This window comes from Pseudorca crassidens, chromosome 8 (genome assembly GCF_039906515.1).
Source record: "Pseudorca crassidens isolate mPseCra1 chromosome 8, mPseCra1.hap1, whole genome shotgun sequence".
NCBI classification, from domain to species: domain Eukaryota; kingdom Metazoa; phylum Chordata; class Mammalia; order Artiodactyla; family Delphinidae; genus Pseudorca; species Pseudorca crassidens.
In genome coordinates, this window is record NC_090303.1 from 63,235,828 (window position 1) to 63,261,351 (window position 25,524).

General features: G+C 39.4%; 1 protein-coding gene across 1 annotated transcript in view; it reads right to left on the reverse strand.

Annotated features, from left to right (window-relative positions):
- Positions 1-5: 5 nt before the first annotated feature.
- Positions 6-25,524, reverse strand: part of LOC137228712 (uncharacterized) — a 68,881-nt gene continuing 43,362 nt past the window's right edge. The window contains exon 6 of the mRNA XM_067745596.1: positions 6-144. Within this exon, the coding sequence (XP_067601697.1) occupies positions 21-144 (124 nt within the window). The 3' untranslated portion in view covers positions 6-20. The remainder of the gene's footprint in view (positions 145-25,524) is intronic.

A 25,524-nucleotide genomic window follows, 5' to 3' on the forward strand; every position in this document is an offset into this window, starting at 1 on the left:
ATTAGGTTCTTCAGAGTTTTTCAACACAGTCTGCAGATATCTTGCTCAAATTTGTAACTGTTGTTCAACTCATGAGTGAAAGAGAGTAACACATGAGGTAGATTTTGTGGCAACATCCTATGTTCTGTGGATCCTCTGGAGTAACTAAAAAGAAGAAAAAGTTCAGTTAGAGTATCTAGGTCAGTACATTTTTAGAATACAATGTTTAAAATCGCAGACTTAAATATGAATTATTTTTTGAAGTTCAACTTTAGACATTACCATAAAAATGAAACATGAGAAAAGGGACATTTAACAAGTTTATTACATTTGTGGTTTTAAGTTAATTTTTTGCCTTCTATACAAAATATAAACATTCTAGAAAATAAGGAACACATCAATAAGCATACAGTTTTTTAAAAGTTCTTTAAAAATAAATAATTTCAATTACCAGCAAAGCCAAATCTCCTACTTATTTGTTTAGGGGCAATACATGACTGTAATTTAAGAGAAAAAAAAAAACCCTTTCTCTTGCAAGGAGATTCTCATTTGGGGAGTATAATTTAAATGTATTCACACAGCCTTTATATTTAAATTACTTAAACTATATGATAAATAGATTGAATTTGTTTATTTCCAAAGCATAAACTATATTATAAAATTTGCAGCTCAATCCTGTAACGGAGATAAATACAACATATCTCTCTCTGTACAGTGGTTCCTTCCTAGAAATCTTTATAAGAACATACAATTTTACTGAAAAATGAAACGTAAAACATGATAAAATAGAGGAATGTATTCCTACATGAAGACTTCATACTATACAGATATGAATGTTCTCAAAATGTGTAAATTTAATACAAATCCAACTTGCAGAAGATTCATCTGGAAGAATTCACAAATACTGCCAAGATATTTGAGGGGAAGGAAAAACAAGTTTTTCCTCATACTCTTAACAAATATTAAAATGTATTACAATTCTACAATAAACCCAAGTAAACAAAAATAAACAAACACAATAGGTAAATAAGTAAATACAATACATCCATGTTAAAAAAAACATTAGATATGATAAAGATAAACAAGTCATTTCAAACTAGAAGATTGGGTTATTTCAACAAATAACGTTGGAACAACTGGTTACCCACTGAAGGAAAAAAAAACCCACCTAAGTTTTAGTCATACTGCATACCATTCATCAAAAGAAATTCCAGCTGCATTAAAGTTTAATTTAAAATGTTATTTAGAAATCAGTATTTACAACATATGGCAAAGGAATTACAAATCAGGAAAAACATATAGAATATACAGTGCTAATAACAGTTAAAAACTATCACCTATTTCCTAATTAGATGACTCTTAGCTCCATAATCAGAAAGTCAAGTGCTGTTGACATGAAACCTATAAATATATTTGACCATCACTGGAACCACTAATACTTTTTCTCACAAAAATATCATCCATATGTCAGAGAAGATCACATTGTACTTCCTGCCAAACTATACTATTACATGAACTGCAAACTTGACGTAGACTGTCAAATTTCCAGCCAAGTTAACTATATGGAAGTAACTAAAATAGGTGCAAAGGCAGAGACTTTGGGTCATTTAAGGTAATGACTTTGCTCTTCCAAATCTGAAAGTTACACTATAAATCTAAGTTTACTACTATAACCTCTAAAGCTAATAATACCTAAAATCACTGGCTATTTTCACATATTAATAATGCAGCAAGGCCCAGTGTTAGTGAGGGTGTCGGGAAACGAGCATTCTTACAGAGGAGTATAAGTTGATACATACTTATGTATAAGCCCTTAATCAAAACTCTTGGGACTTCCCTGGTGATGCAGTGGTTAAGAATCCACCTGCCAATGCAGGGGACACAGGTTCGAGCCCTGGTCCAGGAAGATCCCACATGCCATGGAGCAACTAAGGCCGTGTGCCACAACTACTGAGCCTGCGTGCCACAACTACCAAAGCCTGCACGCCTAGAGCCCGAGCTCTGCAACGAGAAGCCACTGCAATGAGAAGCCCACGCACCACAACGAAGAGTAGCCCCCGCTTGCCACAACTAGAGAAAGCCCATGTGCAGCAACAAAGACCCAACAAAGAGACCCAATGCAGCCAAAAATAAATAAATAAACTTAAAAAAAAAAAAAATCCACCTGCCAATGCAGGGGACACGGGCTCAAGCCCTGGTCCAGGAAGATCCCACATGCCGTGGAGCAACTAAGCCTGTGTGCCACAACTCCTGGGCCTGCGCTCGAGAGCTCACGTGCCACAACTACTGAAGCCCGCGTGCCTAGAGCCCGTGCTCCGCAACAAAGACAAGCCACGGCAATGAGAAGCCCACACACCGCAACTAAGAGTAGCCCCCGCTCGCTGCAACTAGAGAAAAGCCAGCGCTCAGCAACGAAGACCCAATGGAGACAAAAACAAACAAACAAAAACAAACAAACAAACTCTTGGAGCCAGCTGTGTTCTAGAATTTAGAATTTTTCAGATCTTACAGAGGTAATGTGGTACATATATCATGTATTACAAAGGGTCTGGGGCAGAGCTCCAGAACTGAACATCCTACTATTCTGACTGAGGGAAACATGCACATTGTGAAAAATAATACTATATACAGTCTTATGTTACTTCAGGTCAAGTTTTGCAAAAAAAAAAAATTTTTAACTTCATTTTAAGAGGTTTTTGAATTTCAGATTGCAAATGAAGTATTATAGAAGATATATTTGGCATTGAAAATGCTTAATACCTCAATCTTTCAATTCTACCTCTAAAAATTTATCTTACAGAAATGCATGTATTAATAGACTGTAAGTCCTAACCCCAGCTGCAGGACCCAAAATTGTCCCCATCCATATTTATTTATTATTAGTTTTTAAAATTTATTTTACTTTATTTTTGGCTGTGTTGGGTCTTCATTGCTGCGTGCAGGCTTTTCTCTGGTTGCGGCGAGCAGGGGCTACTCTTCGTTGCGGTGCATGGGCTTCTCATTGCGGTGGCTTCTCTTGCTGTGAAGCACAGGCTCTAGGCACATGGGCTCAGCAGTTGTGGTGAACAGGCTTAGCTGCTCCGCAGCATGTGGGATCTTCCTGGGCCAAGGATCGAACCCGTGTCCCCTGGCAGGTGGATGCTTACCCACTGCGCCACCAGGGAAGCCCTCCATCCATATTTAAACCAGGTGACAGGAACTGGTGGCCAGTGCAGGGATGGATTTAGATTAGACTCCAGAATTCCTTGCAGGGTAGCTGTACAGGTTCACTCTGGTCATTTCTCTGACCTCATACTATGACCTGATTTTTTTGCAGTGACTTTTTTGAGCCCCATTGAATTTGTCTCAGTTTTACTAGATTTGATTTCTTTTTATCATATGCATAAAACTATTAAAACTGAAGTCTGCTTTTAGAATACTACATGGCGAGCCAACTTTATATAATCTCATTGTCACTGCTTTATACACCCTATTCCCACCCTTTCCTTTGAAATCTAGGGTACATTTCTTCCTAATAAAGTAATTTTTATTTATGATATCATAATATTAAAATAGGCAGAAAAAGTCATTCAGACATCATATAAAGTCAACTTAATTTAAACTGATCTGTATCTAGTACAATCCAAAATAAAATTCAGTGTCCCTTCTCTGGGAACACAGACTTCAAAATGTATTAAATAAAAATGGGGAAAAATGGCAAAGTTTAAGATGATCAACAACAACCACCTTAAATGCCCGTAACATATTTTTTATAACAAGATTCCTTCTCTCCTAAAAATAAAACTTAATTAATTTCCCAACTTGTTCCAGAAAAAAAAAAACCTTAAAACCAATATCCTACATACTCTGAAACATTTCACAATGTCTGTACCATATTACTTAATAACCAATGATTTGACTCATTTTATGAATTTTCCCTTTTTAATAAATATATTGTACCATATATCATTCTGTGTTATACCTAAAACTAGTTTCAAAAAAAAAAGTCATACTCCCTGTTGTCTGTAGAATTTAGCATCCTCAGGCTTAGTAATTCTCAGGTATCAATGAAATTGTTTACTTAATTTTCTATTATAAATTAATGGCTACTTAAATTTAACTCAACAAATGTTTGAGTATTTACTAAAGGCTGGTCGTTGTATTGTACTCTAAGGACTCAGACTGAGAGTTGCCAACCACTAGAGCTCCAAGACACCAAGTGCATTTACCCTTACTACAGCCAAAACACGACTATCATTTAAAAACAGGGTGTTTTAAAAACCAATTATTCCAGACAAACTCAAAAACAAAAAGAAGCAGGCAAATGAACAAAATCTAGCTGTCGTGCTCTTTCATTTCCAAACTTTTGATAGAGACATAATACAAGAAAATTTTATTCTTTACCATAAGAACAATTGTAGCACAAGTAAAACGAGGAAAGGAGGCAATTGGCACTTGTCCCCATTGCTAACCGTGGTTCACACTGCAGAGGAAGGAAAAACTTATTGAAGACCTATTTAAACCTTCTGAATTTTGTTAACATATGCAATGATTATTTAATTAAAAAAACCAAACTTTCAAAAGGTATACTACTCTCTTTTCTCATCATAAAGACAAAATATTTTAGGCTTTGCAAGCCATTAAGGTCTCTGTCCCAAATGCTTAATCTACTGTAGCCTGAAAGCAGCAAAGGTCAACCTGTAAATAAATGGACATGACTATTTCAATAAAATGTTATTTACAAAAACATACTGCAGGCCAAATGTACCAATCTCTGCTTCAGGCTCTTTCTTGATCAAATATTAAGAAATTAAAAAAAAAATCAGTGACAAAAATACATATCTCAAGCTGTTTTTCCTAGAAGATCGTTTTCCCTTCAGATCACACGAACAAGGAAAACGCACAAACCTCAAATGCTTGAAAGTTGAATTAAATAAAATTCTTATAAATTTATTTATTTATTTATGGCTGTGTTGGGTCTTCGTTGCTGCACACAGGCTTTCTCTAGTTGTGGCGAGCGGGGGCTACTCTTTGTTGCGCTGCGCGGGCTTCTCATTGCAGTGGCTTCTCTTGTGGAGCACCGGCTCTAGGTGCACGGGCTCAGTAGTTGTGGCTCACGGGCTCTAGAGCGCAGGCTCAGTAGTTGTGGCGCACAGGCTTAGTTGCTCCACGGCACGTGGGGTCTTCCTGGAGCAGGGCTTGAACCCGTGTCCCCTGCATTGGCAGGCGGATTCTTAACCACTGCGCCACCAGGTTAAGTCCTAAATATAATTCTTAATCTAACCTGTATATATTCCACGTTTCAACTGAAATATTTTAATGTCTCTTACCTAATCACACAACCGCTTTCCCCACTTACTACAGGCTCAGTGGACTTCTGAAACACTTCTTTTTTTTAAATCTAATGTGAGTATCCTTTATTAAGCTTAGAAAAAAAGGACTTTTTTCCTAAAGATAATCTGCTGGGAAAAACTCACAATGAGAAAAAACTATTTTAGAGTCAAAAACACTTTCTCTTTTTTTTTTATCAACTACAACATATTTACATACATTTGAAAAATAGAAGATGTATACAAGACAATGTGTAAAGACATTTAGTGAACACATGGATTCATTAGATGAACCAAGGGCCAAAGACTGGGAAACCACTATTACTTGCCACATTTCCTGGTACCAGGCACCTCAAGATTAATAGAAAAGTCCTGTATTTTATTATTTTTTATTTTTTTTTAAAGTCCTGTATTTTAAAGCTGGTTGTTAGAACATATTCCACAGTGAAAAAAACCAACTAGAATAAGAATTAAATGGGAGTCATACAAACACAATATAACAAAATTCAGAATCTAATGAAGTACAATGTACTCTGGCATTAAAACTATGCACATTCTTACTTTTTTTCTAAGTTCTGCGCTCAATTCAATATTTTTGATTGATCTGTTTGGTAGCAGAGAATAATAGCAATGAATAAGGTTAGAATGCTATACATAGGATGAGATCCTTTCCTTTTTACCGACTTCCTGCAAATAAGTACAGAACAAAGACCAACTTATTTTTAAATCTAAGAGCTTCCTGTAAGAACAGAAAATTTATAAATTGCTTGAGATTGGGAGAAAAAAAGGAAAAGCCAAAACTTTGATCCTAACATTTTCTCTAGGATAGGGGACCCCAATCCCTGGGTCGTAGACTGGTACTGGTCCCCAGCCTGTTAGGAACCTGGCCACACAGCAGGAGGGCAGCCTTACCGCCTGAACCATCGCCTCCCCACCCCACCCCCGCCCGTGGAAAAACTGTCTTCCATGGAACCAGTCCCTGGTGCCAAAAAGGTTGGAGACCGCTGCTCTAGGATACCCAAGCCTCCAAGGTTCTACTGAGTGAATTCCACCACACAAAACAGTTTCAAAACAAACATTCTGTTATTAAATGGTCATTAGGATTAAATCAGTCAACAATCCATATCAATACATACAATTCTACTTAAAAATCTGAAACACCTCTTATGGAAAGTTATTTCAATAGGTTTTCCTCCCTTTGAATAATCAATTCGACTATAAAGTAAATTTTCACAGAGCTAACTTGTTTTTCATTTTCACCATAGAATCAAACTGTAGAAAAATCCAACTTTCAAAGTACCTGTACAGCTGACCCTTGAACAGCAGGGGTTTGAACTACACAGGTCCAGTTTTTCTCAATGGTAAATACTACAGCACTACACGATCTGCAGTTGGTTGACTCCTCAGATGCGGAACCACAGATATGGATGAACATAGAATTTGGAGGGCTGACTATAAGCTACATGCAGATTTTCTAGTATTAGGAGGGTTGGCGCCCCAACCCCGAGTTGTTCAAGGGTCAGTTGTACTCCAGAAGTTTACGTTGGTTGTCCGAAATCCTCACTTCACTTTCCTATTAAAAAACTGAAGTCCTTAGGCTGCAAAAGCTAAAATATGCCCAAAAGTGTATCTGCAAAGAAAATTTACACAAAGTAAATGCTACTATAATACTCATAATTTAAAAATAATGGTAATAATAAATTTTATAGGATCTAAATACTGATATTCAAGGAACAGGAATCAAGATTAATTAGAAAAAGGTGTGAAATATTAAAATTTAAAAAAATAATTCCAAATACTTTCACAGGTTTCAGAGGTTGATGGCAGTAGTTTTTTATTAGGGGAAGCAGATGTGTCTAACTTCACTTTGAAATCTAGTTTTCATTCCCACAGGTGTGTCATTTGTAGTGCCCTTCCACAGAGTAGCTATAGAAACTCAAACAGATACAAAACAAGCTTTTCCAATGTTATACAGGGAAGACCTGGAGGATAAAGGAAAGAATAAAGGATTAAATAACTGATTGTGAATATGAGACTGCTCAGCAATTAACTGAGCTGTATATGTGAAATGAGGAAGGATAAAAAGATGGAGAGGAGGCTGCAAACAAGGACTGCACAAAAATTACACAGTAAGGATAAAACAGTGATAAAAAGGAAGGGCAGTGGGCTACAGGTTATCATCTGTATGAAGCATTTTCAAGCTGTATATTAACTTAGGTGATGCTCCATCTTGCACTGCTACAAATCTCAATACAGAAGATCAAAAACTTTTGTTAGAAAGAATCCAAGGCATTCTGAATTTCATGTATTGCCAAAAAATTAAGAGCGTGAACTGTGGAGCCAAATTACTTGGGTTGAAATCCCAGTTCTGCAACTTACTAGTTGTGTGACCTTTTTCTGTCATGAGTATGCTCATCTGTAAAATGGGGGATAAAAATAGAATTCTTCTCAATGGACTAAGAATTAAATGAGTTCTATGAAGAGCTTGGAACTGTGCTGCCTGACACACAACAGTACTACTGTGTGCAAAAAAATTTGCAATTACTTTTATTAACGCACTCACTGGTCAAGCTTTTTGTAGTACTTTCCCGACTTTCAAAACTTCACACCTATACAGGTCTAAGGGTCCCAATTACAAGGTCTCAACACTCAAACACAGTTCTCTTTTCCCGCTGGGTGAATGATATTTTAGATAAGAGAAATTTATTCAAAGATTTTAGGGAGTATTTTGATGGTACAAATCATGAAACAAACTAGTACAACAAAGACTAACCTTGAGAAGGCTGATACCCATGCAGAAAAACTAAATGATACCAGTCATAAAACAAGCCTTTCTTCATTTCAGTGAGAAAACAGGTTTCTCCTTAGGGAGGACAAAATATTGGTGCCAGAAATACTTTGCTTTCAAGTTACCAAAACAACCCTGACAGTTGAGAATGTTTGGAAGACCACCTGATCTTCAGATTGATTGTCAACCACTACACAAACAGAAATTTTTGGAGTCGTGACAAGCATCAATTAAAAGACAAACAACTGGACTTCCCTGGTGGCGCAGTGGTTAAGAAGCCACCTGCCAATGCAGGGGACATGGGTTTGAGCCCTGGTCTGGGACGATCCCACATGTCGCAGGACAAGTAAGCCCATGCACCAAAACTACGGAGCCTGCACTCTGGAGCCTGAGAGCCACAACTACTGAGCCCACACGCCACAACTACTGAAGCCCACGTGCCTAGAGCCCGTTCTCCACAACAAGAGAAGCCACTGCAAGAAGCCCACGCAGCGCAATGAAGAGTAGCCCGCGCTCACCACAACTAGAGAAAGCCCGTGTGCAGCAACGAAGACCCAATGCAGCCAAAGGAAAAAAAAAAAAAAAGACCAAACACCTTGCCTTTTAAATAATGTATCAAGTTTGATAAATTTCAGTACAGCTTCCTCTACTCTAATCAAATTCAGAGCCTAGGTCTATTTCCTTGTGTTCCTCCTTTCCAACTATACTGAAAAAACTACATGGCTCCATCAAGTTAGTTACGCTCAGTACCCTAAGTAAATTCAGGTCACAAGAATAAGCTTCTGTTCTACATTATGAATAATAAGTTATCTCACTTTTAAAAAATTAAACAAGAACATAAAGGAGACACCATCTGTGATAGAATAATTATATGAGTGTAGTATGTCCTTTTATTTTGGATATCACTTTTCTCTTTTCTTCTCAGCTCTACATAGACTTAAGAAAGCTGGAGAAGTATAGACTAAAGCAAAACTGACCTTAACCTTTTCAATGGGATTTCATTTTCCACCAAATCAATGATTTTTTTCAATCACAACAGCAGAAGAAAATATTTCCCAGATAGTAAATATATTCATGAGGTCATTAAGGGCATAGCTGCTTAATGATGATTATGACTATTTAAATTTCTCAGTTTCTTTAAAAAAAAGGGGGGGTAAACTGAGGAATACTCAGAATCCCCTGCCTATCATGGAACCTACTACACGTTGCCACTTGTCAGAGGTATGGGAGTGGAGCTGAAAAAAAAAAAGGAAAGACTTTAAAAAACATCTCTCATTAAATGATTACATTTTCTCCAAATTTTCTACAATAATCCCTTCTTCCCACACAGAGGAATCTAGGTACTGAAAAAACCAGCAAGGGAACCAGGAGTACCCCTTCATATACTTAAAAAGTTACTTGAGGGCTTCCCTGGTGGCGCAGTTGTTGAGAGTCCGCCTGCCGATGCAGGGGACACAGGTTCGTGCCCCGGTCTGGGAAGATCCCACATGCCGCGGAGCGGCTGGGCCCGTGAGCCATGGCCGCTGAGCCTGCGCGTCTGGAGCTTGCGCTCCGCAAAGGGAGAGGCCACAACAGTGAGAGGACCGCGTACCGCAAAAAAAAAAAAAAAAAAAAAAAAAAGTTACTTGAAATCAACTTATCATTTCCAATACCCTGAGTTATTTAAATATGATCTGCTCTATTCAAACTCCACAAAACTGAAATGATAAGACTAAGATATAATGAAGGACTTTGACATTTTCATTCATATTTTTTATGATAGCAGGACCAATTCTTTTTCCTGGGCTTAGAACGAGAGCAAGAAAAAATACAACTCTTTTCTAAGTATATGAGTAAAATCTTTGGGAAAATCAAAGTATCTTTTGGCTTTTGTGACTGCATTCAGGTTTCTATGAATTTACTATCCACTTTACTTTTTTTTGGCTGTATTGGGTCTTTGTTGCTGCGCATGGGATTTCTCTAGTTGTGGCAAGCAGGGGCTACTCTGTTGCGGTGCACAGGCTTCTGATTGCGGTGGCTTCTCTTGTTTCAGAGCACAGGCTCTAGGCGCGCGGGCTTCAGTAGTTGCAGCACGTGGGCTCAGCAGTTGTGGCGCATGGGCTTACTTGTTCCGCGTCATGTGGGATCTTCCCAGACCAGGGATGGAACCTGTGTCCCATGCACTGGCAGGCAGATTCTTAACCACTGCACCACCGGAGAAGTCCCTACCATCCACTTTAAACACATTCAGTGCTCAATATTTGGATTTTATGAGACAGCTCGTTATTTCCATTAACCAGAAGAAAATATATGGAGAACTGTGGACTAAAGCACTATGACACCTTTATTCCCACCCATCTCCTTAAAGGGCATGTGAATAATCAAAGCTAACAGATTTTATGGTACTGCTTATGAGAGCAAAAAGGAGAGAAGAGTTATAGCACTTAGAACTCTTCTTACAAAACTGTCGAGAAAACAGAACTATGTGGAAAAGCACGAACTATAAAGCAAGCTCAACAGAAATGCCATAGCCCCGTACTGTTTACTAAGGACAACAACCTCTTGAGAATTTCAGGGCCCAATCTAAAGCGACTTCAATAAACACTAGACCAACAAAAGATCAAAGTGAAGAAGTAAGCTTAACATTAGGAAAATTCTACATCAAGACTGGAAAACAACTGACTGGTTTGACTTTTCGATTTACTTTCAGTCAGAAAAAGTCCTTCTAAAAAACGTCAGGAAGAAGGTCCTTACCAAAGGTTAACTAAAGTCAGTCACTCACAATTGCGAGATTTGAAGTCCATACCACTCAAATTCAGGCAAAAATTCACAACACAGCAGGAAGGGGGGGAACACCCTGTCTTAAAAAAAAAAAAAAGAAAAGAGAAAGAAAACCACTCTGTTAATTCCACCCAGTTAACTGGTTGCCTCAATAGAAGAAAATAAAATTTTAGTTAGACCACATTGCTGATAGGGTTGTCTGTGAATGCCTGAATGCTAAGTGAGCCAGACGTACAGATTCATGTGTCAACAACACGTGACCAGTCCTGTACCTTACGTTTTTATAACACTACTGATATAGAAGATAGATATTTCACACAAACATACCCTTTCATAGTTAACTTTACATTTTTAGATTCTTTTTCTATTTTCATTTGAAGGGGCAATCGTGGCATCGGACAATTCTAGAGATCTGTGGAGGGTATATTCTCTCTTTGAGGTAGTATAAAAAGAGATCTTAGATCAACAAACGAGAAATAAAAAACCTGTTAACTCAAAATAACCGGTCCACGTCAAACTATGGGATATTCTTCCACTTCACGGTTTCTCAATTCATAGGGAGAGAAAGGTGGTCGAGTTCAATAAGTTAGCGATTTCACAGTCTAAAGTAAATACGTACAGAATTTTCCGTTTCAAAGGGCAGTTTCTGCTTTCTTTTTAAAATCATCAGTAGATCACAATGGGGCCTCAGTTAATCTAGACATCTCTTGGTTACTTCAAAAGTACCGGGAAAAAAAATGCAAGGAAGGTCTTGCCCTCCTACTGCCCACCGTCTCGCGAAGACGCCGCGAGTCCTTAAGGGAAGCAGCTTCATTTTGGCAATGCGGGCGCCAGACGGGGCCAGGGCGCCGCCTGGGAGACCCGCGGCCGGAAACGCCCCCGCGAGTGGCAAGCCCCGCCGCCCCTGCCCCAAGCACCGGCCGGAGGCAGAGCCGCAGAGGGGCCGCCGCCGGGGGTGGAGGGAGGCGCCAGCCGCCCGCGCCCCTCCCCCGCCCGCAGCGGAAGCGTCTCCGGTTTGAAAGATGCCGCCGCCGCCCCCAGCCCGCCGAGCCACAAAGGGCCGAGCCCCCTCCCGCCGCGGCCCTCCTCCCCCAATTCCTCCACAGGTCGTCCCCGGGTACCCCCGCCCGGCGCTGGCGACGCCTGCTCACCCGAGTCCCTCAGTCCCGAGGATTGGGATCCGATGCGGCCGGTGGCCACGAAGACACTGGGCCCCTCACGCGCGGCGGCGGGGGCGTGGCCCTGCTGCCGCGACTAGGGCCGGGGTCTCGCTTCTGCTTCCCTCCGAGGAAGGCTGGCGCCGCCGCCTCCCCTTCCTTCCGGTTTCCCCTCGCGCCCTCCCTCGGCCGGTCCGTCCTGAGCGGAAAGCAGCGTCCTCTCTGGGCGCAGCTGCACTCTCCACAAGGCCCGACCACCGCCAGACTCCTCCCACGGGAGCCGCGCAGCCTGCCCGCGCCGCCTCGTCAGCCCCGGGGCCGCGAAACGCCCGGGTAGCCGCTCCCGCCCCGCCCCTGCGGCGCGCTCTCGCCCCCTTGGCGGGCCCCTTCTGAGGCCCGGGAACGCGCGGACAGCGGACCGTGGGCCAGCCTTCGCCAGGTTTCCCTTTCCGCTGCTCGCCCGCGTCTAGCGGCACAAACGTCAATTTTGCAGTTTCCCGGGTTCTTGAGACGCCCCCCCCACCCCGCCCGCCCTTACCCTCGGTTCCCCCGCCCTTTTCCTTTGCCGGATCCCACCGGAAAGCCAAAACAATTGGGTCCGCGCAGGCGCGTGGAGGAAGAGCCGGAAGGGCGGGGAAGGCGCGAGGTGAAGGGGAAACGCTTTTGAAGGGGTTTTCTGGAGAAGGTCAGCGGAGATCTCGCGTAGGGCGCGTGCGCGGCGGAGGGGTCGCCCCCGAGACGCCCGGGCCTGGGACGCCAGGGGGTTCGGGCGGTGAAGGCTTCAGGCCTAAGCCCGGCGAAAAGGGAGGCGGGAGAAATTCAGTGCTAGGAAATGCGGCCAGCAGGGCACCAGGTTTTATGCCGTAGAGTGATTTTTCCCTCCTGAAATATAGAAATTTGCAGGCTGAGTCGGGGAGTGGAAATGAGGAGGACTAGACAACACAGGACCAGGGAAGAAAGGGAGATGTTGGGCGGCTGGCTGAGTGGGCTTTGTCTCCTCGACCCCTGCTCTCCAAAACACGCTCTGCACGTATCAAAGCACTCTCCGTTTTCTTGATCTTATCAAGAGAGGCTTCATGTCCTGGTCTCTAGGCCAAGGAAAAACTCGAAGCAGCACCTGAAAGAGCCCGCAGTTCTGGGGAAGCTCTGCACGGGAAGCCTTGAGCTAGTTTGTGCTGCGATGCAGCGGCCCCCCGCTCCCCGCAGTAAGTTCCCAAGAAGAGCCTTCCGCTTCACAAAGCAAAGCCTTTGTAGCAGCTGTAGGCTGTGGCCCACACTGGTGCGGTTAACTTGGTACGGCTTGCGAGCCTGCAGGAAGTCGTAGATTTACTCTCTCGTTTGATAGCAGTAATTCACAGATCGAAAATTGTCAGAAATGCCCATATAGGCTTCTTCACCCACCTTCGTAACTTCCTTTCTTGGCACAAGCCCAGTCTGGAGGATGTACGTGACCAGTTATAAACTAAATGCGTACACGTTACTGAAGAGCCTCTTTCTTCAGGCCAGATTAAATCAACTGAATACACAGCAAGATGTGTATATCTGGGACTACTGATAAAGGATTTTACAGTAGAATCCAGAAACTAGATTAACTCAGCAAATCTTTATTGACTATCCAGGATGCCATCACGCTGCTTAGTCTGATTAAATGTTTACGTGTGTTGATATTTAACAACAAAGAAGCCATACAGAAGATTCAGTCATTTAACAAACACCTGAGCTCCTACTCTGGGCCAGACTGGATCCTGGAGATGCAAAGCCTAAACAAGAAGGCAGAAACAACAAAAGAAGGAGTTTGTCTTTCCTCCTCTAGAGGACTGAGAGCCATTTAAGATTTTTAAGGAGAAGAGTATCTTATAAGGTTTTAGAAAAATAATTCTGAAGCATGGTGGATATTGGACTGGATGTGGGGATACTATCTAATTAGGGGGCTGTAAAAATAGTCCAGACAGGAGGTGGAGAGAGAGTCCAAATTAACGTAGTGGCAGCGAAGATAGTGAAGCAGAGGTGGACTTGAAACTAGCTAGATATAATAAACAAGACTTGGTTACTAAGAGGATGAGGGAAAATAAGTGAAGGATGACTGAGTTTTCCAGTTAGGGTGACTAGATAGTAATAGCAGTAACTATAGGAAGAGTAGCTAATAGTGAGGATGAAAGAGAGTACTAAAAAGGTGTCATTTTAATAGCTGCACAGTTAGGAATGCATATGGCTGCGAATTAAAAACCATTATATTGCAATGGCTTAAAGAAGCGTCTCTTTAGTCACCTAAGTCTGCAGGTAGTTGGTTATCGTTCGTTCAACAGCTCAAGAACAGGAGAGCCACAATTTCTGTGATTCTCCTGACATTTCTCACATGGTTGCAAGGTGGTTGCAGCAGTTTTACTCTTTACACCCCGTTGTTCAAGGCAGGAGGATAGGGAAAGGAGTGGCTTCAGCCACCTTTTTCTTTTTCTTTTTTTCCAGGAAAGTAAAAGCTTTTTCAGGATAATACTCCATACCCCCAACTCAGCTGACTCTCACATACATCTCATTTTCTAGAACTGTCTTTCAGCCAACTATAGCTGTGAGGACTTAGTTTTTCCAAGCTCTAGCAAAAGGCTATTTGGGTCAGACAAATAGCAGTCTGCTACTTGGTTAATACTTAAAGCATCACTTTTTAACATTTAAAACACTGTGGGCTGGTAGCCTGGATTGAAGTTTCTAGAGTTTCAAAGAAGCCAATCTTTTTGGTGTTTTATCTTAACTGGGAAAAGAACAGGTTGAAAATGTATCCTCAAATATTTGTAATTGTTTACCATTCCTTCTCTCCTCAAAGTTGCCATCCCCTTAAAAATCCTCAGAGGGAACTGGAACAATCAGGAAGAAGCACGTACTGCAGTCAGAGGAGGCTGACTCCTTGCAGCTGCTGTGGTAGAACAACTATAGGGTGCTTGGCATTATGAGCATCAACAGCACCTTGACTTCTTTACAGATTTCACCTCTTAGCTTGGAAGCGGAACAATCACAGCTAGTTTGAGGGTCCAGTTTAGGGAGATCATAAATCAGTATTTTCTAGCTATTATACTATTTTTTTTTACAATGTAAAGTAGCTCCCATGTGATCTATATCCAAAATTAGGCACATGACATTGTTTTAAGCATTCCTCTTTAGTTAATAAGGCATTTTCTTTCAATTAAGTGCCAATGGCCATGAAACAATCCTTCTAAGACTTCATTTTAAACATTGTCATGATTCTAGAAAGAAAACAGAAATGATTTCCTGGGGAAATAAAAGGCAACTACACATTTTCTAAAGTTGAATCTTTGCTTAACCATTTCTGATGTTACACATCATAATCATTTAAGATATTAAGATAATCTAAAATATTCTTAATGTTAATTTTAACGTATTTAAAAACCTTGGATTTGGGGGAGGAAGTTACCAGGCCATCTGTGAGGGGGGACAGTGCACAATCCACAGTTGATTGAATCTGCAGGTGTGGAATTGCAGATAGGGAGGGCCCACTATAAAGTACATGTACTTAGAGAAGGGTCAGTGCCCCTAACCCTCATGTTGTTCAACGGTCAACTGTATACCCTCTCCATCTTGCTTCCCTGTATTATATACAGAGAAAATCTAGTTAAAATGGACATCATTATTACCGGGTAGCACAAGGGAGTTCTTTATGGTAACAGAACATTTCTGTATCTTGATTCTGGTATAATTATAAACATATACATATGATAAAGTTTAATAGAACTACATATAACACCTACCAAAAAATAAGTGCATATAAAAGGTGATGAAATCTGAGTAAGGCCTACAGTCTAATTAATTGCACTGTGCCAATGTCAGTCTCCTAGTTTTGATAATGTACTATAGTTATATAAGACGTTACCACTGTAGGAAGTTGGGTGATGGGTACACAAGGAACTCTCTGTACTATTTCTGCAACTTCTGAGTCTATAATTATTTCAAGATAAGAAGTTTTAGAAAGTGGATATCATTTATTCAACAAAGATTTGCTTTAGTACCCTAGGATACAGAGATAAAAGACTCATAGAGGAATAGGAATGTTGGAGGAAAAGACCCAAGCAAATCAACAGTAGGATAAATTCTGTGAAAGCAATATGTACACTGGTGTTATAAGAGTACATAAGAAAAACAAGAAGCTCAAGAAAGTTTTTTCAGAAAAAGTGGAGCAGGGTAGGCAGAAAAAGAAGGGGACCAGCAGAGGAACATAGCAGGGATCAAGGATAGAGGTTCAAACAAACGAGCTGGTGGGTTTCACTATTAAGTTTTCATTGTACACAGTATTTTTAACTCACAGCCCTTCTGATGGTTATAATTAAATGTTTTTATAATGTAAGCTCCATGAATGCAGAAACCCCTTTCATATCTTGTTGACTCTCCAATGCTTTACACAGTGAGTGTCTAGGCACTCATAAATATTTGTTGGGTGAACAAGGTCATTAGCCATGACTAGAACATGGAGAATTTGTGGGGGAATGACAGGGTATCTGGAGAGGAAAGCAAGAGGTAGATACAGATCATGAAGCTGCTTATAGGTTAAGTTTGGACTCTATCCTAAAGTTAATGGGGACCTAGCAGTGGAATCAGTTTTGTGTTGTAGAAAGACAGTATGAAGAGTAAGTAGTAGAGTAGAAGCAAAAAGTAGCAGTGTTCCAAAAAGTCAAAATGCAACCTGAGTAGTTTGTGTGTTAGCAGAGGAAAGCAAGCTAGGCTGTTAGTAACTGCAGGTCTCACTCAAGGGATAGTATGTCTACCAGCCTCTGAGTGTCTGAGGTCTTTGTTCTACACCAATAATAATAAAAACAAAACAAAATCTAACTCTTGGTGAGTACTTATTATGTACTAGGCACTTTATATCAACTCATTTAATCCTTACAACAACTATATGAGTTTGCTGCTATTGTCCCCACTTTACAGTTGAAGTGACTAAGGCACAAAGAAGTTAAGTAACTCACTCTAGATCACACTACTAATAAATTAGCAGAGCCAGGATTAAAATCTAGGCTGCCTGGCTCCAGTGTCTATGATTTTAACTACTCTGTTTTACTGCTTTCTTTTCTCCTAGCCAACTGCTTCCGTGTATCACTTCAAATCTTAGGAACTACCATATTATCTCAGTAACATGGTTTAAATAGTATGAGCAGGAAGGAAAAGGAGGTGATTTTTCTTCTCCCTTCTCTTGGATTAACAGATAGGAAAAATATTTCCCAGAATCTTCAGCAAAGTTCCTCTTATATTGATATCTTCTTGCCCAGGATAATGAGATTCCTGTAGTTGGTTTTCAGACATTGATAGGGCTAGAGGGGGAAAAGACCCACTTTCTCTGAACACATTGCTTTTCTTTATCTGGACAAAATTGTGGTTCTCCCAGCAAGGAAGAAGTGGGTGAGACCACTAGTAAAACTAGCAACAATGCCTGTTACAAAGACAATCAATCCACGAGACCAACATGGTAAACGAGAGTATACTTCAGGAAGAGCACTGGACTGGGTTTTATCAACTCGCCATTCAGTAGCTACATCTTCCTGGCAAGTTATTTAACCTCTCTAAGCCTATATCCTCATATGATAAATGGGTATACTATACCTTAAGATTGTATAAGGATTCAAGACAATATAAGTAAAGTGCCTAGCACACAGTAGTCATTTAATAACTAACAGTAGGGCTTCCCTGGTGGTGCAGTGGTTAAGAATCCGCCTGCCAATTCAGGGGACACGGGTTCGAGCCCTGGTCCGGGAAGATCCCGCATGCCGCAGAGCAACTAAGCCCGTGCACCACAACTACTGAGTCTGCGCTCTAGAGCCCGCGAGCCACAACTACTGAGCCCACGTGCCACAACTACTGAGCCCGCGTGCCACAACTACTGAAGCCCGCACACCTAGAGCCCATGCTCCACAACAAGAGAAGCCACTGCGATGAGAAGCCCGCGCGCCGCAACAAAGAGTAGCCCTCACTTGCCACAACTAGAGAAAGCCCGTGTGCAGCAACAAAGACCCAACACAGCCAAAAATAAATAAATTAAATTAATAAATAAATAACAGTAATTAAAATTATGTTCTTTTCCACATGTTAAACAGAGAATTACTATACTCTCCAGCAATTCCACTCCTAGGTATATACCCACAAGAACCGAAAGCAGGGACTCAAGCATATATTTGTACACGCATGTACATAATAGTACAATAGCCAAAAGGTAGGAACAAATGTCCATCAATAGACACATGGAGAAACAAAATGTGATATATACATTGGAATATTATTGCAATGGGAATATAATATTATTCAGCCTTTAAAAAGAAGAAAACAATGCTACATTGTGGATAAACCTTGAAGACATTATGCTGAGCAAAATAAGCTAGGCATCAAAGGATAAACATTATATGATTCCACTTATATGAGGTACATAGAGTAGTCAAATTCATAGAGACAAAGGTAGAACGGTAGTTGTCAGGGGCTGGTGGGAGGGGAGAATGAGGAGTTCCTGTTTAGTGGATACAGAATTTCTGTTTGGGGATGATGAAAAAGTTCTGAGTACAGATAGTGGTGATGCTTGCACAACACTGTGAATGTACTTAATGCTACTGTATGCTTAAAATGATAATTTTTCTGTATATTTTACCAAAAAAAAAGGTTAAAACAAAACAAAACAGCAACAAGAAAACACTGGAAAGAGGCCTGGCTTTGTCACTTACTAGATCTGTGATCTAAAGCAAATTACCTAATCTACCCAAGCCTCAGTTTTCTCATCTATAGATTGGGAAAAATAATAATAGTACCTACTTCCTAGGTCTATTGTGATGTTAAAATGAGATAACTTTGTCTTACGCTTAATTCGTCTTGGCTTCAAAAGTACTGCAATTCTAAAAGTCATGAAAGTCCTTAGTACTTTATCTAGCAAAACTGCTACTGTCACACTGTCAGAAAATGTGCATTTTTAATAGTTGGCTGGATTGTATGGTAGGAATATGTTTAGTTTTGTAAGAAACTGCCACACTCTCTTCCAAAGCAGCTATACCATTTTACATTCCCACCAGCAATGAGTGAGAGTTCCTATTGCTCTACATCCTCACTAGCCTTTGGTGTTGTCAGTGTTCAGGATTTTGGCCATTCCAATAGGTGTGTAGTTGTATCTCACTGTTGTTTTAATTTGCATTTCCCTAGTGATATAATGATGTGGAGCATCTCTTCACATGTTTACTTGCCATCTGTATATCTTCTTTGGTGAGGTATCCGTTAAGGTCTGTGATCTCTTTTCAAATTGAGGTGTTGGTTTCCTTAGGGTTGAGTTTTAAGAGTTCGTTGTATATTTTGGATAACAGTCCTTTATCGGATATGTCTTTTGCAAATATTTTCTCCCAGTCTGTGGCTTGTCTTTTCATTCACTTGACAGTATCTTTCCCAGAGTTTTTAATTTTTAATGAAGTCCAGTTTATCAATTCTTTCTTACATGGATTATGTCACTGGAATTGTCACTAAAAAGTCATCACCATACCCACGGTCATTGTGGTTTTCTCTTCTGTTATCCTCTAGGAGTTTTATAGTTCTGCATCATTTTACATTTAGATCTATGATCCATTTTGAGTTAATTTTTGTGAAGGGTGTACGGTCTGTGTATAGATTCTTCTTTTTTTTTTTTTTTTTTTTTGCATGTGGACGTCCCATAGTTCCAGCATCATTTGTTGAAAATACTATCTTTGCTCCACTGTATTGCCTTTGCTCCTTTGTCAAAGATCAGTTGACTATGTTTATGTTGGTCTATTTGTGGGCTCTCTATTAGATTACATTGTTTGTTTTGTCTATTCTTTTGCCAGTACCACATTGTCTTTATTACCATAGCTTTACAGTAAATCTTGAAGTTGGGTAGTGTCAGTCCTCTAACTTTGTTGTTCTCCTTCAATATTGAGTCAACTGTTCTAAGTCTGCCTGTCCATATAGGCTTTAGAATCAGTTTCTAGATAGCCATGAAATAACTTGCTGGGATTTTGATTGGGATTGCACTGGATCTAGAAATCAAGTTTGGGAGAACTGACATCTTGAAAAGATTGAGTCTTCCTATCCATGAACATATCTCCATTAACTTAGTTCTTTGATATCTTTCATCAGTTTTGTAGTTTTTCTCATAGATCTTATACATATTTTGTCAGATTTATACTTAAATATGTCATTCTTAGAGGGTGCTTGTATAATGTGTATTTTATTTCAAATTGAAAATTTTCATTGCTGGTAAATGTGAAAGTGATTGATTCTTGAATAATAACCTTGTATCTTGCAACCTTGCTATAATTGCGTATTAAGTTCCATGAGTTTTCTTACCCATTCTTTTGGATTTTCTACATGGAAGATCATGTATTCTGCAGACAGTTTTATTTCTTTTTTCCCAATTAGTATACCTTTATTATCATTTTCTTATTTTATTGCATTAGCTAGGACTTCCAGTATGATGTTGAAAAGCAGTGCTACTTGCCTTGTAGCAGATATTAGTGGGAAGCCTTCAAGTTTCTCACCATTAAATATAATGTTACACATGAACTTGAGAAGAATGTATATTCTGCTACTGTTGAATAAAGTAGTCTATAGATGTCCATTTTATCCAGGGGATTGATGGTGTTGTTGAGTTCATCTGTATCCTTACTGATCTTCTGTCTGCTGGATTTGCTCATTTCTGATAGAGGGGCACTGAAGTCTCCAATTACAATAGTGGATTCATCTATTTCTCCTTGCATTTCTATCAGTTTTTGCCTCACTTAGTTTGACACTTTGTTGTTAGGCACATACATGTTAAGGATTATTATGTCTTCTTTGAAAACTGACATTTTTATCATTATGACATACCCCTCTTTATTTCCTGATCACTTTCCTTGCTCTGAAATCTTCTCTGTCTGAAATAAATATGACTACTCCCACTTTCTTTCTTTTTTTAACAAATTTATTTATTTATTTATTGGCTGTGTTGGGTCTTTGTTGCTGCATGTGGCCTTTCTCTAGTTGTGGTGAGCAGGGGCTACTCTTCGTTGTGGTGTGTGGGCTTCTCATTGTGGTGGCTTCTCTTGTTGTGGAGCATGGGCTCTAGGCACACAGGCTTCAGTAGTTGTGGCGTGAGGGCTCAGTAGTTGTGGCTTGAGGGCTCTAGAACTCAGGCTCAGTAGTTGTGGCACATAGGCTTAGCTGCTCCACAGCATGTGGGATCTTCCTGGACCAGGGCTCAAACCTGTGTCCCCTGCATTGGCAGGTGGATTCTTTTTTTTAATTAATTAATTTATTTATTTATTTATTTTTGGCTGTGTTGGGTCTTCATTGCTGTGTGCAGGCTTTCTTTAGTTGCATTGAGCGGGGGCTACTCTTTGTTGTGGTGCACAGGCTTCTCATCACAGCGGCTTCTCTTGTTGCAAAGCACAGGCTCTAGGCGTGTGGGCTTCAGTAGTTGTGGCACTTGGGCTTAGTAGTCGTGGCATGCAGGCTCTAGAGCACAGGCTCAGTAGTTGTGGCGCACGGGCTTAGTTGCTCCACGGCATGTGGGATCTTCCTGGACCAGGGCTTGAACCTGTGTCCCCTGTGTTGGCAGGCAGATTCTTAACCACTGCACCACCAGGGAAGCCCTGGCAGGCAGATTCTTAACCACTGCACCACCAGGAAAGTTCCCTCCCATTTTCTTTTGATTAGTCCTAGTATGGTACATCTTTCTCCATCCATTTACTTTTGGTCCCCATGTGTCTTAATATTTAAAGTCAATTTCTTGTTGAATCTTATTTTTTGATCCATTATGTCAATCTGCATCTTTTATTTCGTGCATTGAGATCACTGACATCCAAACTGATTACCCATTATAGTTAAATTAATATCTACCATATACATTACTGTTTTCTACTTCTTGCCCTTTTTCTTTGTCCCCATTTTTGTCTTCCACTGTTTTCTGCCTCTTGTGGTTCTTACTGCCCATATTAAATGATTCTGTTTTTTCTTAGCCTATCAGTTGTACTTCTCCTTTTGCTCTTTTTAGTGGTTGCCCTAGAGATTGCTATATACATTTACAACAAATCCAAGTCCACTTTCAAATAACACTATACTGATTCCACCAATAGTATGAATACCTTACTAATTCCTAATTCCTACTTCCTGACCTATTTATCATTACTATCATTCAATTACAGGTAAGCATATATAAACATATATATACACAAAAGCATACATAATTGAATACACTATTGTTATTATTATTTTGAGTAAACTTTTATCTGTCAGATTAGGAATAAGAAAAATAAAGTTTTTATTTTACCTTCACATATTCCTTCTGTAATGATCTTTTCTTTATAGGTCAGATCTGAGTTTCTGACCTATATCATTTTTCTTCTCTCTAAAGACTTCTTTTAACATTTCTTGCAAGGCAGGTCCACTGGCAACAAATTTCCTCAATTTTTGTTTGTCTGAGAAAGTCTTTATTTCTCCTTCACATTTGAAAGATAATTTCACAGGGTACAGATTTCTAGGTTGGTGGATTGGTTTTTTTCTCTCAACATTTTAAGTATTTATTCCATTGTCTTCTTGCTTGCATGGTTTCTAAGAAAAAGTTAGATGTAATTCTTATCTTTGCTCATCTATAAGTAAAAGTGTTTTTCTCCTCTGACTTCTTTCAGGATTTTTTCCTTTAGCTTGCATTTTCTATAGTTAGAAAATGATATGCCTAGGTGTAGGCTTTTTTTTTTTTTTTTTTTTTTTTCTGTATTGATCATGCTCGGTGTTATCTGAGCTTCCTGGATCTGTGGTTTAGTGTCTGACATTAATTTGGGGGAAATTCTCAGTCATTATTGCTTCATATGTTGCTTCTGTTCTTTTCTCTTTCTTCTCCTCCTGGTATTCCAATTATGTTTATGTTTCACCTTTTACAGTTTTCCCAATTTTTAAGTATTTTGTTCTGCTGTTTTCAGTCTTTTTTCAATTTTTGAAGTTTTTAATTCTGTTATTATATTCTCATATTCTCCAGCTCAGAGATTTTCTTCAGCTGTGTCCAGTCTACTAATGAGTTCATCAAAGGCATTCTTCATTTTGTTATGTTTTTGATCTCCAGCATTTCTCTTTGATTCTTTATTAGAATTTTCATCTCTCTGCTTACATTAGCCATCTGTTCTTGCATGCTGTCTACTTTATCTATTAGAGCCCTTAGAATATTAATCACAGTTGTTTCAAAATCCAGGTCTAATAATTCCAACATCTTTGCCACATATGAGTCAGATTTTGATACCTCTTCTGTACCTTCAAACTGTGGTCTTTGCCCTTTAATGTATCTTGTAATTTCTTTCTAGATAGCTGGACATAATGCACTGGGTAAAGTACATTATGGGTACTGGCTGAAGAACTGCTGTAAACTGGCTTTTAGCAATGTAGTGGTACGGTACGGGGTCAGGGCAAGTGTTCTATATTCCTACGATTATGTCTCAGTCTTTTAGTGAGCTTAAATCTCTGATTGTGAACTTCACACATGTCTCTCTGTCCCACTCCCAACCCTTAGGTGGGACAGGACAGCTAGAGTGCGTGTAGTGGGAACTTTCCTTCCCAGAAGTAGTTTAGGTTCTGATAAAACCCCAGAAGGATAGGCTCTGAACAGTTTCTCCTGAGGGCAGAGCTTGTTAAGAAGAACAGAATGATCTGGCATATTTTAAAATGGTTCCTTTTCTGATACCCCTGCTGAAAGCACTCTGGGATTATTCTCCAATATGTACCATGAGAAAACTGTAGAGCTCCAGGAGGTAAAACTCATAAAAGTGTGGGGGCTCCACCAATGACTGAGCTTACCTGGAGTTTTTATTTCTCAGACTTGTCAAAACTGAGCCTCCAGCAATTTGTCAATTACAGTTCAGGTTTCCCTACTGAGTGCTAGTTCCCATACAGGTTGCTGCTCTTGAGCTTCTCCAGTAAATTGTGATTCTCTGTATTTGCCTGTCCTAGAAACAGCCATTTCTCCAAGCTCTGATTCCTTTGAGTGGAGAATGGCATTTAGAAACCAAGATTTGAGGGCTAGGTGTGCTCCTTGTCCCTAAGGTATTATTTCTTTAGGCCCTCTCAGCAAACAGAACCAGAAAACAGATGTAAGCACATACATACACACACACATATATATATGTACATACTTACATGTATATACACTCATTTATATCAACATATATACATACATGCTATCCCTATCTATCTATATCTATCTATATACATGCCATGAGTTCACACTAACATCTCTGATTCCAATCCAACAATAGTGGATTCATTCCCCCTTTCCATATTTTTAACTCTCTCCTCTACTAGTGAAAAATCTGTCTCATGATGGGAGATTTCAAACACGTGTAACTCAGTAAATTATACATCAAGTAGACCAAAAATTAGTAAGGGTATAGAGAAATTGAACAGAAAAATACTGGATCTAAAGGATATTTATAAATAAGGAACATCTAATAATTAGTGGATAAAACTTCTTTTCAAGTTTACTATAATCATTTACAAAATATGAATACTTACAAGGCTATAAGACAAGTCCAAACAAATACCAAATTATTGGTAACTTACAAATCATGTACTTTGACCAAAATGCAATATAATTGGAAATCATTAATAAAACATAAACCAAAATAATCTGATGTTTGTAAATTGAAAAACCTAGTTCTTAGGATCTAGGATCAAGGATCATGACAGAAAGCATATTGTAATTAGAAAAAGGAACAGAGTGGAAATTAGAAAATTTTAGAAATAAATGACTATGAGACTGCTTCTCAACAAAACTTGTGAAACACAACTAAAGAAGTATTTAGAAGGAAATTTATAGCTTTAAACATATATATGTATAAGGAATAAAAATTAAATTAATTAGGTAAATGTCCAACTCATAAGCTAGAAAAGCAAACAACAGAGGAAACCCAAAGACATTTAAGAATAGAAATAAAAGAACCGTAATTATTACATAGGAAATAAAGGAGAGGAACAACAACAAAACAGTTGGTTCTTTGATCAGAGTAATGAAATGGATATAGTTTTGAGCACATTCATCAGGAAAGAATATAGAGGACAAAGAACATTAAATATCAAAATGGGAACATATTTACAGACATCACAAGCACTTTTAAAAAATCAAAAATTATGAAAAGTTTTATGCCTATAAACTGGGAAACTCAGACAAAAAGGGCAAATTCCTAGAAAAATTCAAGTCATCAAAACCAAATCAAGAAATGGAAAAACGAAACAGACTTATAAACATTAGATAAACTGCATCAGTAGCCATGTCTACCCACCAAACAAAATACACAACATACTCTTTCAGGGAAGTTCTATCAGACCTTCAAGGAATAAGTAGATAATCCTTGTCTTATGCAAATTGCTCTAGAGAACAGAAAAAAATGGCAAGTTATCTAGCTTATTTTATGAGGCTAGGATATCTTGAAACCAAGAAAAGACAATATGAGAATTAAAAATTATAAAACAATTCCACTTATAGTCTTAGATTCCAAAATTCTAAATAAAATACCAGCAAATGGAATCC